Below are 15,301 nucleotides of genomic sequence, written 5' to 3' on the forward strand. Positions count from 1 at the left end.
CGTTTTTTCAACAAGGACGACGTTTTTGGTTAGGTTAAAGTTAGACCATTCAAATCTGTTTTTATTTTACTGTACATCCCAGAACATGGCACTAATGGCGTTAGTATTGTACATCCACATACTGTTTTAACATTAGCATTTGAGCTAAGGTTATTGTAACAAACTATATCCAGGATGCACATTGCACATGCAACATTGCTAATCTGATTAATATGACATATTTGGGTGATGTACCCCATCAAATTGCTGTAGCGGGCTGTTTTAAAGCTAGAGCAAAGTTTCTGCCGTCATCCGAATGGAAGATTCCTACTTAATTTGAATATGAAAAATATAAATGTTGGTATAATAAACTTTGATTACCAGTCCTTTTCATCAAATTAGTAGCTATAATTGGGAGTGACACAGTAGGCTACTGGTGTTTTTTTGTGTGGCCCTCTCTATCATCAAAGTTGCCCATCCCTGATCTACATCATCAGTATCTGCCATCTAACTGCTGCAAGTGCTTTCTCCAGGCTGCTGTTCTATCCCATGTATGTGTCATTGGAACATGCTGCTGGTGTTACTGCACCAGATCCTGGACAAAATAGTATAAGCAAATAACTCTCGGGATTCGTTTTTATCCACCTGTGTGCTGGTGCATCTGGCAAATCCCACCCCTCTGGCACCCAAAACCCAAACAACCATTTTTTAACGTGCAAATATATATATTTTTTTTTCCTATTTCTGTTTCTCATATTATTTCATATTACTGAACCGTGGAGCTGACTCTCTGCACACCACACACGCACACACACACGCCGACTGCGGCGACCTTTCTGTGATGTGCGATGCGACCAGCGGCTTCTGTCCTTTGCTGGCATTGGCCGTTAACAAGCTCCGTGCTGCTTTGTTCTGCGCTGGCTTGCTGCCAGTGGCAACATCGTGATGACAGCCAGCAGCTCCTCTACCTGTCTCACCCCCTGTGGACTCGTCTCTTCTGTCTGTCTGTCTGTCTGTCTGTCTGTCTGTCTGTCTGCCTGTCTGTCTCTCCCTCGTGGCAGATTTGTGTTTTTCCTCTGAAGAGAAGACATGCAGAGGTGACTCCAGACCTGGGTCAAAAGTGACTTGTAAATTGTTAGCCTTTGCTCTTATCGGCACAAAAGCAGCGGGATGGGTGTTGTTTACTGCATCTGGACAAACTTTGATTGTGTCACAGAAACTGTTAATTGACTAATTGGCAAACATTTCCCTGTGTTTGTCTGAAGCTTCTGGCACACAGTTTTGTCCTATGCGGTAAACATCTATAAACCCTACCCATCTGGTGCCTAAAAGAATCCCAAAAAAGGATTTACAAAGACTATTGCCCCAGGTCTGCAGCAGACACCAGGTCTGCAGCAGACACCACGTGCATTAGAGTGATATGTTCCCTCAGTATCATGTTAGCCTTTTTTTTACGTTCAGTTCAGCACCATCACAGCAATGCAGATTTTACCTTACATTACTTTACATCAACTTCTGAATCGGAATGGCTTCTTAGTGAATTAGGGAACGTTTCCCTTTGACAGGTGACCTAAACTCATCTCTCCTTGTGTCTTCTCTTTCCCCTCTCTCTCTCTCTCTCTCTCTCTGTTGTCTCTCTCTGTCTCCCGCTCTCGCTCTCTCTCCCTCCTCCAGATCATCCTGAAGTAAGCGTCAGGAAAGGAACAGAGTGTCACGAAGCCTCACTAGGAAACCCAAGAGAGTCCCTCTGTAAATACTACCTTACCTCTCCCATAGAGGTCCAGCAACCTGCATGCTAAGAGTGTAACACTACAATTTAACCATAAGAACTGCAGTGCCCGTGTAACATACACACAGACAAAAAAAAAAAAGATATACATGTATTGCTAGACAAAAAAAAACTATTAACATGAAAAAACTTCAAAAATATTCTTATGTACAGTACTACATACATAGCTGACACACTCTAGAGACGGTGACGGTCATTTTAACAAATTGTTCTCTCAAAGTACCGTGGGTCCCCCTCTCTTTTCATATTTGTTCTAAAAACCTCTGCACAACGTTCATCCCCTTGGTGGTAAAAAAAAAAAAAAAAAAAGAAGAGAAGAGATGCTTGATTTGCACCATATGAGAAATATAGTGCTTACCGTCGGAGTGGGTGACAGACGTAAAGCAGGAAGAGTGACAGGAAACCCGTGCACAACCGCACCAACGCACCCGATGCTTTCAGGGGACGGCAAGCTAGAGGGTTTTTTTGGCGGTCTTTCACTTTTTCTCCTCCAAGCAAAGCAGACTGTCCTCGGGACAGACAGGCTCATGTTTCCTTAATGCGGCTGTCCTTGCGAGGACCCGTCCCACCGGTATAAGATGCCATGATAAAGCTGGTCCTCTGCAGAGCCCCTGCTGCCAACATTCCGTCAGCGGAGACGTCTCGCCAAACTGACATCGTCTTCGCAAACCGGCGGGAGCTGACCGGTGGAATCGACCTGCACATTCTAACATCCGGCGAAATGCTTTTTTTTGTTTTGTTTCGCCATTGCCCGAGTTGCTCAGAAAGCAAATAAGACCCCTCCACCCATCACGTAAGACCCCTCCCTATCCGATTATATTTGTTTTTGGTGCTGGGTTCAGTTTTGTGTTTGGGAGCGGCGGGATAGATGGTGTGTGGATTTGTGCATGTGGCTGGGACAGGGAAGGACGGTGCTCAGTGTTGGGAGAAGATAGTAGCGGCCATTACCGAAACGCCTAAAGGCTCTGGTCTGTGCCAAGGGCTTAATAAAGCTTGTGGGTTAGTTCCAGACATACCAAGCCTTGTGTGTGTGTGTGTGTGCGTGTGTGCGTGCGCGTGCGTGTGTGTGTTTGCGCGCGTGTGTGTGTGTTCAAGTATGTTTCTGGAGACTGATGGTCTGCCGGCAGACTGGGACTTCAAGCAGGGGGTCTGCCAGGCGACGACAAAAGCAGGTCTGGCAGGAGGGTTTCGGGGAGGGGGGGGATTTAAGTGCTAAGACTCACACAAAACGGTGCTCCTCCTCAAGCAAACGCTGACTTGTACTTTGACTGGAGGGCTATCTGTGACCGTCGGTTGTCCTGTCCAACCCTGCTATCACCGATAATCCTGTTCCATTTGAGAAAACTGTAGAAGTGCCTAAAAAAATGCTCATACACCCCACCACATGCATCCGGAGTGTATCAGTTTAAAAGTCGCAGAAAAACAACACACACGCTGGTCGGTTAACACGGAAGCTGTCAAAAAGCGCCATGGACTTTTCGGGAGTGGCATCACATTTCACCGAACCGTTATCGGAGTCCCGACACAGTTTTCTAGTTAACTGTCCATCAACATCACAAGTGACTTGATCTAACTCGATAAAAACGAAAAAAGACAAAAACGACAAATCAAAATAGCTTTGTAGAATGTTTGGTGACTTTCACGGTGTACCATTGTTTCTTACCATGGTTTGAGTAGTTTACATGAGGAACGTGAGTGAGACATTCAGAAAAAAAAATGTATTGTAAATTGTGTAATGTATGTAAAGTGTCTCTTATTTTGAGAGTTTATATTCATGGTTCTAGAAATGTATTCAAAGTTATTTAAAGTTTGTGTTGTGTGTACTATCACGGTATGTTTGGACCCCACCTCCAGAACAATCAGTTGTTTCTAGCCAAGATCGTAAAAAAAAAACTGTTATTATATCATTTTAGACCAACCCTCTTATTATTTGCTAATGTGTTTTTATGAACGTGTGTTTTAACTCATGTGATACTAAACAATCTTCTTTTCCATTCTCCAATCAAACTTCTGATGTATTTTCATGGTGCTTGATTAACATAGACAATCCACAATCATACCCTCGGTCGCTCTTAAATTCTCATTTTGGTTTCGTTCACTTTGGTTTTCCTCACATGCATTACGGCTTGTATGTAATATTTGATTGTGGACGGTGGTAAACGTTATATTTTGTTGTAATTTATCTTATGTTACTCTTGGTCAGATCTTTAGTCAAAACAATGTTGTAAACTATTCTATTTTGAAATGAATGTAATTTATTGAGCTATGTGCTGCGTTTCTGCACGGTTGGTCACTTAAAGGTCTAACCAGTCAGGTCAGCGAATGAGCAACACGTTCTCACTCTGAACTCGTCTCACAGAACCGCTTTAGCGAGCACCTTTGGCGTCCTCCTTCACGCTCCGCGGAGCCTCCGGCATTTTATGGAACGCACAACGCGAAGCAGCACACCGCACCACGTTTTAAGGAACGCAGAACTCTGCACCTGTGGGTTCAGGGAAAGGGCAAGGGCCCGTCATCCACAACGAGTTGGGAAGTACAGGAGGATCACCCAGGGGACGGTAGTTAGGGGTAGGGTCTCCAGGAGAGACCCAGGGGTCTTCAAGTCCCTAACCCAAAACCACGATGGTTTTACCGTCCCATGAGCGGTACTACCGTATTTCCCAACTCCTCCTGGATGACGAGCCCGAGGGCGTGCTTGACCTTTGCCTGTGGAGTGCTTTTTAATGGTCCGCCCGTGCTGCGGTCCATAAAACGCTCTAGGTTTTGCGGAGCACTAAGGAGGTCGCCAAAGCGGGTCTCTGAGACAAGTTCGGAGTGAGAACGGGCTGGAATGAGAAGTCGCACAGGAACGGGGCGGGATTTAAAAAAATAAATCCACCAATAGGAAGCTACTGGATCTGTCTTGCCTTCTCATCAACTGGGATCATGGTGTTGCAGTAATGAGCATAGCTATAGAGTTGCTTGTGTTGTTGGAAAAAAAATGTTTCTTGTATAGATGACATTTTACCAAAAAAAGAGAAGAAATTTTCAAAAAAGATGTACTTTTCACTCTAGTATAATAGTATTTCATAACAATATTAAGTTGTTGCTGTGGCAACCAAAAGTTGCAATTACTAAAGTTCGGTATTTTTGTAAATGACATTGTTAAGTTGATTTTCTTTGTCTTTTTGCTAGAACACTGTACACAAGGTAGATTGTAAAGAAGATATGAACATTTCTTATTCTTCGTTGAGATTATATGACACTGACCTAATATTTTCATTAGCAAATCACAGCCTCTATAGAGCTGTAACTGTAACACTTAAATAGATATAAAGTCATCAATGTTACATAGATTATATATATAAAATAACTAAATCTATAAATTAATACGTGTACAACTGAAGAGTTAATTTGCAAAAGACCGTTAAATGCCTCCTCCCCTGACAAAGGACCTTATGGTTCCACACAGACATTTTATTTCGAGGCGTATGTATCACTAGAGTTAAGGATTGCACTTTCCATATTGTTTAAAGATGTCACGTGTTTTTAATTTCCATAAGGGTTTAGCGGTTACTGCACCCTATAGTCCAGTAATTATCTTTATCAATCACAACCAGTTACTACCAGGTAAATACTTTAATTGAGCATCTTGCATGGGGGGGGGAACATGTTTTTTTTTCTTACTATTAATGTACTGAATGTTTCTAGTTGAAAAACAGAAAAAAATGTCTGTACACGAAATGTCCTCATTTGATGACTCACGATGTGTATGGAATCCTCGAGATGTAATGTGTTGGCAATGACTGACTGATGGTATCAAAAAGAGAGAGAAAATGTAAGCACTTTCTGAGCAGTTGGTCAACTGAGCAGACTCAGCTTATCCAAACACTTTGCCTTATCTTGAGTCCATCGTGCTTAAGGTTTTACGTTTTTAAGAGCTCTTAAGAAATATATTAAAGAAAGACTACAACTGGTCTCTCTTCTCAAATGACTTCTCCATTTCACTATACAATATAACTTTATATCTAAAATATGTTTTTTTTAGTTTTAGGTTCTCGTTGCAAGGCCAAAAGGATTGACTGCAACGCAGAGCAGTCGTTGGTCTTTATTCCTGGCTAGGGTGACGGTTTCCCAAATCTGTACTGAGATCACTTTTGTCCCATTAGGCTACCGTACGATGGAACAAAGATGCTTTTAGCAGGCAAGAGTGTTCTGGGAAACCCAAGCTTGTTATTGACAGCTTTAGCCAGTAGAGAGCACTACACTGGGGATGGCACGTTGTGAATTGGGACTGCCTGTGCCATCATCTTGCAGTGTATCCTACCTACAATGTAAACACAACAACAAATGGCAAATTGACAACAACACCCTCATTGGATTTATAGTTTCCCTGTAATCAATTTCAATGTTTTCTTTTTGCATATATTTTGTGCTATTTTATGTTTCTATAGTCAAATGTTTCTTTGGTTCCAGCAAGATAGTGTAAAATCTATTGAAAGAAAGAAATAAAGAAAATTAAAGGAATGTTTTCACGTGTGGACTTTTCATGTTCTTTCTTCTGCTATTTCCAGACTTTATATTGAGCTCTAAATGTCAAGTCAGCGCTTTGTTCCAAAGTCTGTTCCATTGAAAGCATCTGTAGCCTACGGTGTCTGCTTTATTTTACTGGAATGAATCCCAAACCTCTTATAGGCCATTAGACTAGAGCAGAGGTTCTCAAATGTTTTTCAGCCAAGGACCCCTTACAAGATAGAAAATATACTGGGGACCCCCTCATTATGATTTGTGATTTTGGGCTAAGCTTAATTGTTTCCACGGTAACGTGCTTGACTTTTAAATTGGTATGTTTGTTAGATTAGAATGTAATCCATGAACCGTTTTAGATTTAAAGCATAAAATATTTTCGTTGAACTATTAAGATTTTGCAAAAATAAATATATACGGTATATTTTTTTATTTTCCTGAAAACTTTTTGCAGACCCCCTGGCAAGGTGCCACGGACCCCTGGGGGTCCCTGGACTCCCATTTGAGAACCACTGGACTAGTTTAGCTTTTCACACTCATTTCTATGCAGCTGTTATTGAGACTCAATGGCAGCTGCAGAAGTCATTGTAATATTTCATTCATTCATATATTATTATTATTCATTCTAATGATGCAAAAATGCATTATTTACAGTAGTCTAAAATCAATACTTCTGAGTCTGTCATTACTAGCAATCTCACATGCTTGATTCCTAGGTTCGCCCGCCCTGCAGCTCGCCCACTGCGCATCACATACGCTTGGCCTCCAATAGCCTCACCTAGGAATGATGACATCGCTGATGATATCATCACTGATGAAATCATCAATGAACAGCCTCAACCAGGAAGGATGTCATCACATCATTAGGTAATTAGGGCAATCACCTAATTAAAAAATCTGGCTCCGTCAGGTCACCCGCACGGGTGCTCTTTACACCCCCTGAAAGTTTCAGCCCGATCGCACATAAAACAGCATAGCTGTGGCCAGCCAAAATTCTGCTCACACACACACACGGACACGTCTCTAATTATAATATGAAATAGAATGCTTTCCAGTAGCAGCCTTAAGCCATCATCCACTCTAGTTGTTAAACTCCAATAATGGGTTGACACCCCCATCTAGTGGCCGTGGCTGGTGCACTACCACAATAAATGTGGCAAATTGCACCAGTCAATTTTCCAAACCTAATACTGACTGATGATGATGATCATTGAGGATGAAAATAGTTTTGTAGTTCAATGTTGGACAAGGCACATGAAAACATAAAATGGCATATAGTTACAAGAGATTCATTATTACAGAGATGTTATAGGTTACTCATAAGCTCATGTAGCCTACATAGAATGCAGATATATTGATTTCTACTTCTTATAGAAAGATAAAGGTCAATAACCATTTCACTGAAGTCACCCAAAGACATTTTCAGGAAATTAAATCCTCCACATGTGGCTTGGATCCCATCCCAACTCCTCTCCTCAAATCATCTCCTCTTGCTGATTGCCCAAATGCTTATAGGCTTGCTGTTCACGGTGCCAAAATGGAGAAGAGAGGCGCAGTCCGGCCATGTATGACATCAATGGCGACCTGCCCACTCGGCCCCTAGTGGCCACGTATGACATCATCGGTGACCTGGCCACTTTCTTTCTGTTTGTTCTTTCTTTCATTCAGGGGGGGACATACATACACATACGGACAGACAGACCACTCCCTCTTATAGATGCCTGAGCCCTCTAGGTGGGCACGGCATAAAATACTAAGTAATGTGCCGCACATCTAAGCGAACGTGGCGCACTATGCGACTACCTACAGTGAGGGCCAGCCCGCGGCTCCACAACTCGCGTTGCACATAGCCACAGTCTCCCAGTTGGATTCCGTATGCGTATGGTGGTGGAGGCCCTTCTGGGGCCCTTGCCCAGTCGCCTGCACACGGCGGAGGTCGTAATGGCACTACAGCCCTGTTGTCACATGTCCGGTGTGCCATTAGCGGTAATGCACTTACACAAACTCTACCAGTCCTACTTATAGCCTACATCAACACAAATGACATCACAATACATCACTGATGACGATGAACACTGACATAATCACCAATGACATTACAATTGCTCGAGTGACATCGATGATGAGATCACTGACATCATTACGATGACATCAAGAATGACACCAAGACAGATTACATCATAATTGATCAAGTGACATCACTGATGACACAACACCGATGACATAATTGCTTGAGTGACATCACCGATGAGATCATCACCGCTGACATCACAATCGCTCGAGTGACATCACTGATCTGATCAATTGTTTGTAATCATCATCGGTGACCTGACCACATTCTTTCCTTTATATACAGACACAAACAGACCATAGATGTGTCAGCCCCTAGTGGCCACACTGAAAGGAAGCAAGAAAGAAAGAAAATGGCCAGGTCGCCAAAAGAAAGTGGCCAGGTCGCCGATAATAATCACAATTGTGATGTCTTCATTCAGTAAGTGATGTCATCATGATAATGTCATCAGTGCTGTTACTCAAGCAATTGTGATGTCATCCGTGATGATGTTATCACCAACAGGGCCATAACGTGGGCCGAAATGTGGAACATACCATACGCAAGACTGAGCTTCCTCATTAGGTCCACACACAAAACTACCAGAAATGTACATCTCTGGTATGGATCGGAATTGAATTGCCATCTCTGCAATGCCCAGAACCCCAGCCTGCAGCACATTCTAACAGGCTGCAAATCAGCTTTGGCCCAGGGGCGGTACAGATGGCGCCACGACCGGGTCCTGCGGAAACTGGCAGAGGTCTTGGAGGCACGCAGACTTGAAGTGAATAAGACCAGCCCGTCAACATCCCAACTGTGGATCGACCTCACCAGGCAAGGAGCTGGGGCACAGAACATCAAGCAGAAGGAGCGGTCTGTCTTGACACCTGGATGTTCATGGAACATGAGCGTCGATCTGGACCAGCAGCTGAAGTTCCCACGTGAGATCATTACAACTTCTCTACGGCCAGACATCGTCCTGTGGTCGACCTCTGCCAGGACGGTGATCATGGCTGAACTCACTGTCCCGTGGGAGGAGAGCATGAAGGCAGCCCACAAGAGGAAGAAGGAGAAGTACAGAGAGCTTTCTGCAGCATGCACAGAAGCAGGGTGGAAGGCGTCCACCTACCCTGTGGAAGTCGGCTGCAGAGGCTTCATCGGAAAATCCATCCGACAATTCCTACAGGTTCTCGGAATCACCAGATCCAGGCAGAGGAAGGCGCTCAATGGACTGGCTGAGGAGGCGGTGCAAGGGAGTTTCTGGCTTTGGCTCAGAAGCAATGATATAAAGTGGTACAAGAAAGGCTATAGGCAGGGAGCAGTAGGGAGACCATTTGAATAATGAATACTTGACATAGTAAGCTTTATAGTTGGGATTTTTTTGTGTTGTTGTATGAGGTATTCGCCGACGGTCAGTGTACTACTACATGCAGTAGAATGCAGCCGGCGCGGTACCACTTTGGAGAAATGGAGACCGGCCGCATCAGGCAAGTGTGCTGAGTGTGAACATGGCCACGAGCAAAAACGTGCTTGGACCACTAACAACAGAAGAAGAAAAAAATCCATACTGCTCACCTGGCATAATCCAAGTCTCCACAAGCCCTGAGATGCCATTTTTTTCCCAATATTTTATTTTTAAATTTTCAGAACACAAACAAAACAAAAACAAAGAAACTCAGACAGAAGAACAGAAAGCAAAACAAAAGCATACATATGTTATCGACATTCCAATATTACAACGTGGTGCTACCCGCTTATGTGTTTGTAAGAGATGTTGCATGGGATCCCACACAAGGGGTCCATGAGAAACCTGACGGGCAAGTCACCCGTCGCCCCTACCTCGTCAAGGTAGGACAGAAACGGTTCCCAGATAGTTAAGAATATTTTAAGTGAGTTGGTCGGGAGACTTCCATTTCTTCAGAATAGGTTTTCTGGTGACAGTTGTCCCCTGTGTTAGAGACTGTTGCACAGCTGTGGGGAAGTTCCGAGGACTCAGGTGTAGCCGAAGATGGCGAGTTCTGCCTCCGGCTGAAGGGTTATTTTGTAGGCCTTAGAGTAGCCTACCAAATTAATATTTTGGCTCAGAATCCCGTCAGTGAAGGGCAGCAGCAGAAGGCATGAGACACCTGTAGTGGTGAGACAGAACGGTAGATCTTGTGCAACTTATGGTTAGAATAATGCTGAGATGCCAAGTTGACATGAAAATAAGTCATTTACATCCTATTTTTAGCTGTGATTAGCCATGTGCGGGCTGTTCACTTGTTCTTATAGCTAGAGCACCTGGCTCCGGTGCAGATTTCAGCTATAAACACGGTGTAAATATATTCATGTCAACTTGCCATCTCAGGGCTTGTGGACACTTGGATTATGCCAGCTGAGCAATATAGCATTTTATGTAGTTTTTCAGTTGTTTTTTACGCTTTTGCTCATGACCCCATTCACACTCAGCCGACAGCTCTACTTGCCTGCAGCCAGTCTCCATTTCTCCAAACTGGGAGCACGCCGGATGCATTCTACTGCATGTAGTACACTGACTGTCGGCAAGTACCTCATACAACCCCACATCAAAAATCTGCACTATCCATTTAAAATACATTTTTAGTGACTGCAGATTTTTTCCAAAGATCCCCCAAAATTTTGCTGTTGAGGCTTTCAGGGGGTCTCAAGTGTCAAGTCGAGACCCCCTGTATTTCACACCCTTCTCCCTTCTCCATGTCCATTTTTGAGTCACATCATTTATAGATCAGGTCACCTTTAACCCCTGGAAGTGTTGTGTCAGTACTTTCCCTCGAGCTGCTCTCTGGCTCCACCGAGTGGACACCTGAATCTATATGAAGCCAAATCCTAATCATTGCTGAAACAAGAGGGAAAAGATGATATTCTGCGACAGTGCGTAGCATAACACTCGACCTCAGTTAACCTAACGGCTAGCTTCAATCCTTCCTACTGCAGCTCGTCAGGATGCCTCAAACTCGAGGCTCCAGAGACTCCTGCACCTGCATTTTGAGCAGAGACCCTCACCCGGTATGCTAGGTATGCTAGGTGTGCTAGGTGTGCTAGGTATGCTAGGTATGCTAGGTGTGCTAGGTGTGCTAGGTGTGCCTCGGCTCGGACTGGAATACGCCCGACAGGCCGCTGACGTCCCTGATGCATGTGGACATTGCAGATAATAGTTCAAGAGACACACGAAGTCAGCCCCTCCCTTGTCGCATGGGCCAGACGAGATTTCGGTAGGCTACCAGGGAGGCAACTTCTAATCAAGATTTTTCGAAAGGTATAGGCCTACGTCCATAGCATTTTCTTTGTCACAGTTATTGGCTCATGAAGTTAGCCAGCCCATACAATAATTAGGATTCTAGGCACTGACATCAACCATAATTCTCATAAAACATGAATAAATGAGCCTAGTAGGATATGTATCAGTAAATGGTAAATGGGCTGTATTTATAGAGCACATTTTATATAGTCTATCATACCCAAAGCACTTTTACATGAATACCTCACATTCACCCACCGATGGGCCGGCGTCTGCAGCCATGCAAGGTGCCAACTGCTCGCCAGGAGCAGATAGGCTTTCAGTGTTTTGCTCAAGGACACTTCGACACACTACAGCGGGAGGAGCCAGCCTCGAAGGTTCTTGGTTCGAGGCTGGCTTAAAGTGTTCCACTCAAGTTGCTGTGGGCAATTTTCAATCTACTTATGATTATTTGCTCTTTCCTAAATAGTCCCACTATTTCTTACCACTTGACCACGTGAGGTCAAAGGTTAGTTCTGACCAAAATGGTCGCATAAGAAAATAGTAAAGATTTGTGGCATTGATATCGGTGGGGGGAAAAATACCATATTTTTCAGCTAACGTTATTCACAATCTTCCAAATTAACGTAGTCCGATGCATGTTGTTATGTCCCTTCTTTCACCTTATTATGAAGATGCCATTGCTATTTGCCACACAAATTTCGTCGCAACTAAGTGAAGTGCTGAGTTGGTTGCCAAATACCAATACAGTCCAAAGACCGGCCAAGTGGCCCTTGGCTTGTCTCTCACAATATACCTAGGCTACTATATGACAGTGGCCACCACACAGTAGCCTATTGGTTAATCAAGCAAGTTCAATTCACCAAGCGCTAGCCTACATACAAGAAAATTGGCAGGAAAAAATTGCCCGTGAGTTAACAAGAATAATGTTGATGTAGCCTATTTATTTGTAACTAAAGGAAACAAATGCTACTACTGAATGTGGTGCTGTGGGTGATGAAGGAGATAAAGAGGAAATGACTGGAGTTTCAACTTGCTGAAATAAATTTGATCTTGCTGCCAGATGGGTTGTTAGTGCCTTCAACTCTCCTTTCATGTCATGTTACATAATGAATAAAGATAGATAAATGGCCTTATCTAGGCCCTATAGGCTATAGCCACAACAACATGCTGTGGATGTTTCTGTCTCTCATTCAAGTTAAATAAAAGATAACGGTAGCCTATGATCTTCTCATCTAAGTAAATGAAGTAGCCTATGTGGTTTGATTTGACACTTGCTAACTGTTCTCTTGAGTGTTTTGTTGTGTTTTCAGTCTTTTGCGCCCTGCCTCAACCCCCCCCCCCCCCCCCCCCCCACCCCCCACCCCCCACCCCCGGCCCCGGCCCCGGCCCCGGCCCCTCGGCTTTCTTCGGTGCCGCAATGCATTCTGGGAAGTAACACGCTGTGTGGTTGAAGCTCGCATGCAAACGTATTATTTCCCGGTTATACTTTCAGAAGTTTAATTTACAAACAGAAGACTCGTGTGTGCGGATGATATTATCACGGATATATAAAGCGGAAGCGGGGCTCCATTAACTCAGAGGAAGCAGAGGACTCAATGTATGGATGGATGGACTCAGGTGAATGGTTTAGCTGTGAAGCTAACGTTAGCTAGCTGTAGCCTACAGCTATTGGAGCTTTGAAGGGTAAAGTTTGTCAGTAAAGTTCAGGAGGAAAAGTTCCGGTCACTGTGTAAAAACGAAAATGTCTAAAGTCCAGAAGCTGAGAGCTGTGGTGAAGCAGCCCCTAACTGCAGCTGTTGAAGATAAACTGCTGGACGCTGTGCTGTTACACAGAGAAGCCTTGCCTGAGCCTCCACCAGACCTCCAGCAGCTGTTGGTCATTAAAGAAGAGGATCCCACTGAGCAGCAGGAGTGGAGCCCCAGTCTGCACCAGGAGGACCCAGATCCCCCACACGTTAAAGAAGAACAGGAAGAACTCTGGACCAGCCAGGAGGACCCAGAGCTTCCAAACATTAAAGAGGAACAGGAGGAACTCTGGACCAGCCAGGAGGGGGAGCAGCTTCAGGAGGACCCAGAGACCCCACACATTAAAGAGGAGCAGGAGGACCCAGAGCTTCCAAACATTAAAGAGGAACAGGAGGAACTCTGGACCAGCCAGGAGGGGGAGCAGCTTCAGGAGGACCCAGAGACCCCACACATTAAAGAGGAGCAGGAGGACCCAGAGCTTCCAAACATTAAAGAGGAACAGGAGGAACTCTGGACCAGCCAGGAGGGGGAGCAGCTTCAGGAGGACCCAGAGACCCCACACATTAAAGAGGAGCAGGAGGACCCAGAGACCCCACACATTAAAGAGGAACAGGAGGACCCAGAGCCTCCACACATTAAAGAGGAGCAGGAGGACCCAGAGCTTCCAAACATTAAAGAGAAACAGGAGGACCCAGAGCTTCCAAACATTAAAGAGGAACAGGAGGACCCAGAGCCTCCACACATTAAAGAGGAACAGGAGGACCCAGAGCCTCCACACATTAAAGAGGAGCAGGAGGACCCAGAGCATCCACACATTAAAGAGGAACAGGAGGACCCAGAGCCTCCAAACATTAAAGAGGAACTCTGGACCAGTCAGGAGGCAGAGCAGCTTCAAGAGCTGGGGGAGGCCCATATCACAGAGTTCCAATTGACTGCTGTCCCTGTGAAGAGTGAATATGATGAAGGGAAACATCAGCCTTCACAACTTCATCAAAGCCAAACTGAGGAGAACAGAGAGGCAGAACCTCTAGCCAGCTGTTCAACTGAACAGATGAAAACAGAAGCTGATGAAGAGGACTGTGGAGTATCAGAACCAGCCGGGGAGTTATATCTTATATACTTATATCCAGCTAGTAATTCACAACCAACTATTGTTGACAAGACTACAGACTCTTCTGAGACTGAAGACAATGATGACGAATGGATGGAAACTAGTGAACCTCAGTCAGGATTAAACTCACAGAAAAGCATTGAAGTTCTTGGGAAGAAACACTTAAGCTGCTCAGTCTGTGGTAAAATATTTGGTAATGAAGCACACTTGAAGACACACATGATAGTCCACACAGGTGAGAAACAATTTAATTGCTCAGTGTGTGGTAAAGGTTTTGGTCACAAAGGATCCTTGAAGACGCACAAGATAATCCACACAGGAGATAAACAATGTAATTGCTCAGTCTGTGGTAAAGGTTTTGGTCGTAAAGGAAACTTGAAGACACACATGATAGTCCACACAGGAGATAAAGAATTTAATTGCTCAGTCTGTGGAAAAGGTTTTGGTCAAAAAGGAGACTTGAAGAAACACATGATAGTCCACACAGGAGATAAAGAATTTAATTGCTCAGTCTGTGGAAAAGGTTTTGGTCATAAAGGATACTTGAAGACACACATGATAGTCCACACAGGAGATAAACAATTTAATTGCTCAGTCTGTGGTAAAGGTTTTGGTCGTAAAGGAGACTTGAAGAGACACATGATAGTCCACACAAGAGATAAAGAATTTAATTGCTCAGTCTGTGGAAAAGGTTTTGGTCATCAAGCACACTTGAAGAGACACATGATAGTTCACACAGGAGATACACAATTTAAATGCTCAGTCTGTGGAAAAGGTTTTGGTCGTAAAGGAAACTTGAAGACACACATGATAGTCCACACAGGAGATAAACAGTGTAATTGCTCAGTCTGTGGTAAAGGT

The 15,301-nt window shown here is 44.2% G+C and overlaps 1 protein-coding gene across 12 annotated transcripts in view; it reads left to right on the plus strand.

The window, feature by feature from the left end:
• The window catches only part of LOC310773603 (muscleblind-like protein 2a), a 101,466-nt gene extending 95,188 nt beyond the window's left edge, over positions 1–6,278 (plus strand). For 10 of the 12 annotated variants that reach the window (XM_083633514.1, XM_083633520.1, XM_083633519.1 and 7 more), the window contains one exon: positions 1,654–1,791. Coding sequence is in view for 2 of the 12 variants with exons in the window: in XM_083633521.1 (XP_083489647.1) it covers positions 1,654–1,778 (125 nt within the window). In the remaining 10 variants the exon portion in view is untranslated. Of the gene's footprint in view, positions 1–1,653 lie in introns of all 12 variants that reach the window. The other 2 variants (XM_083633521.1, XM_083633525.1) reach the window with 1 other exon arrangement.
• Positions 6,279–15,301: the final 9,023 nt, after the last annotated feature.

Source organism: Poromitra crassiceps (assembly GCF_964638095.1).
Source record: "Poromitra crassiceps genome assembly, chromosome: 3".
NCBI lineage: Eukaryota > Metazoa > Chordata > Actinopteri > Beryciformes > Melamphaidae > Poromitra > Poromitra crassiceps.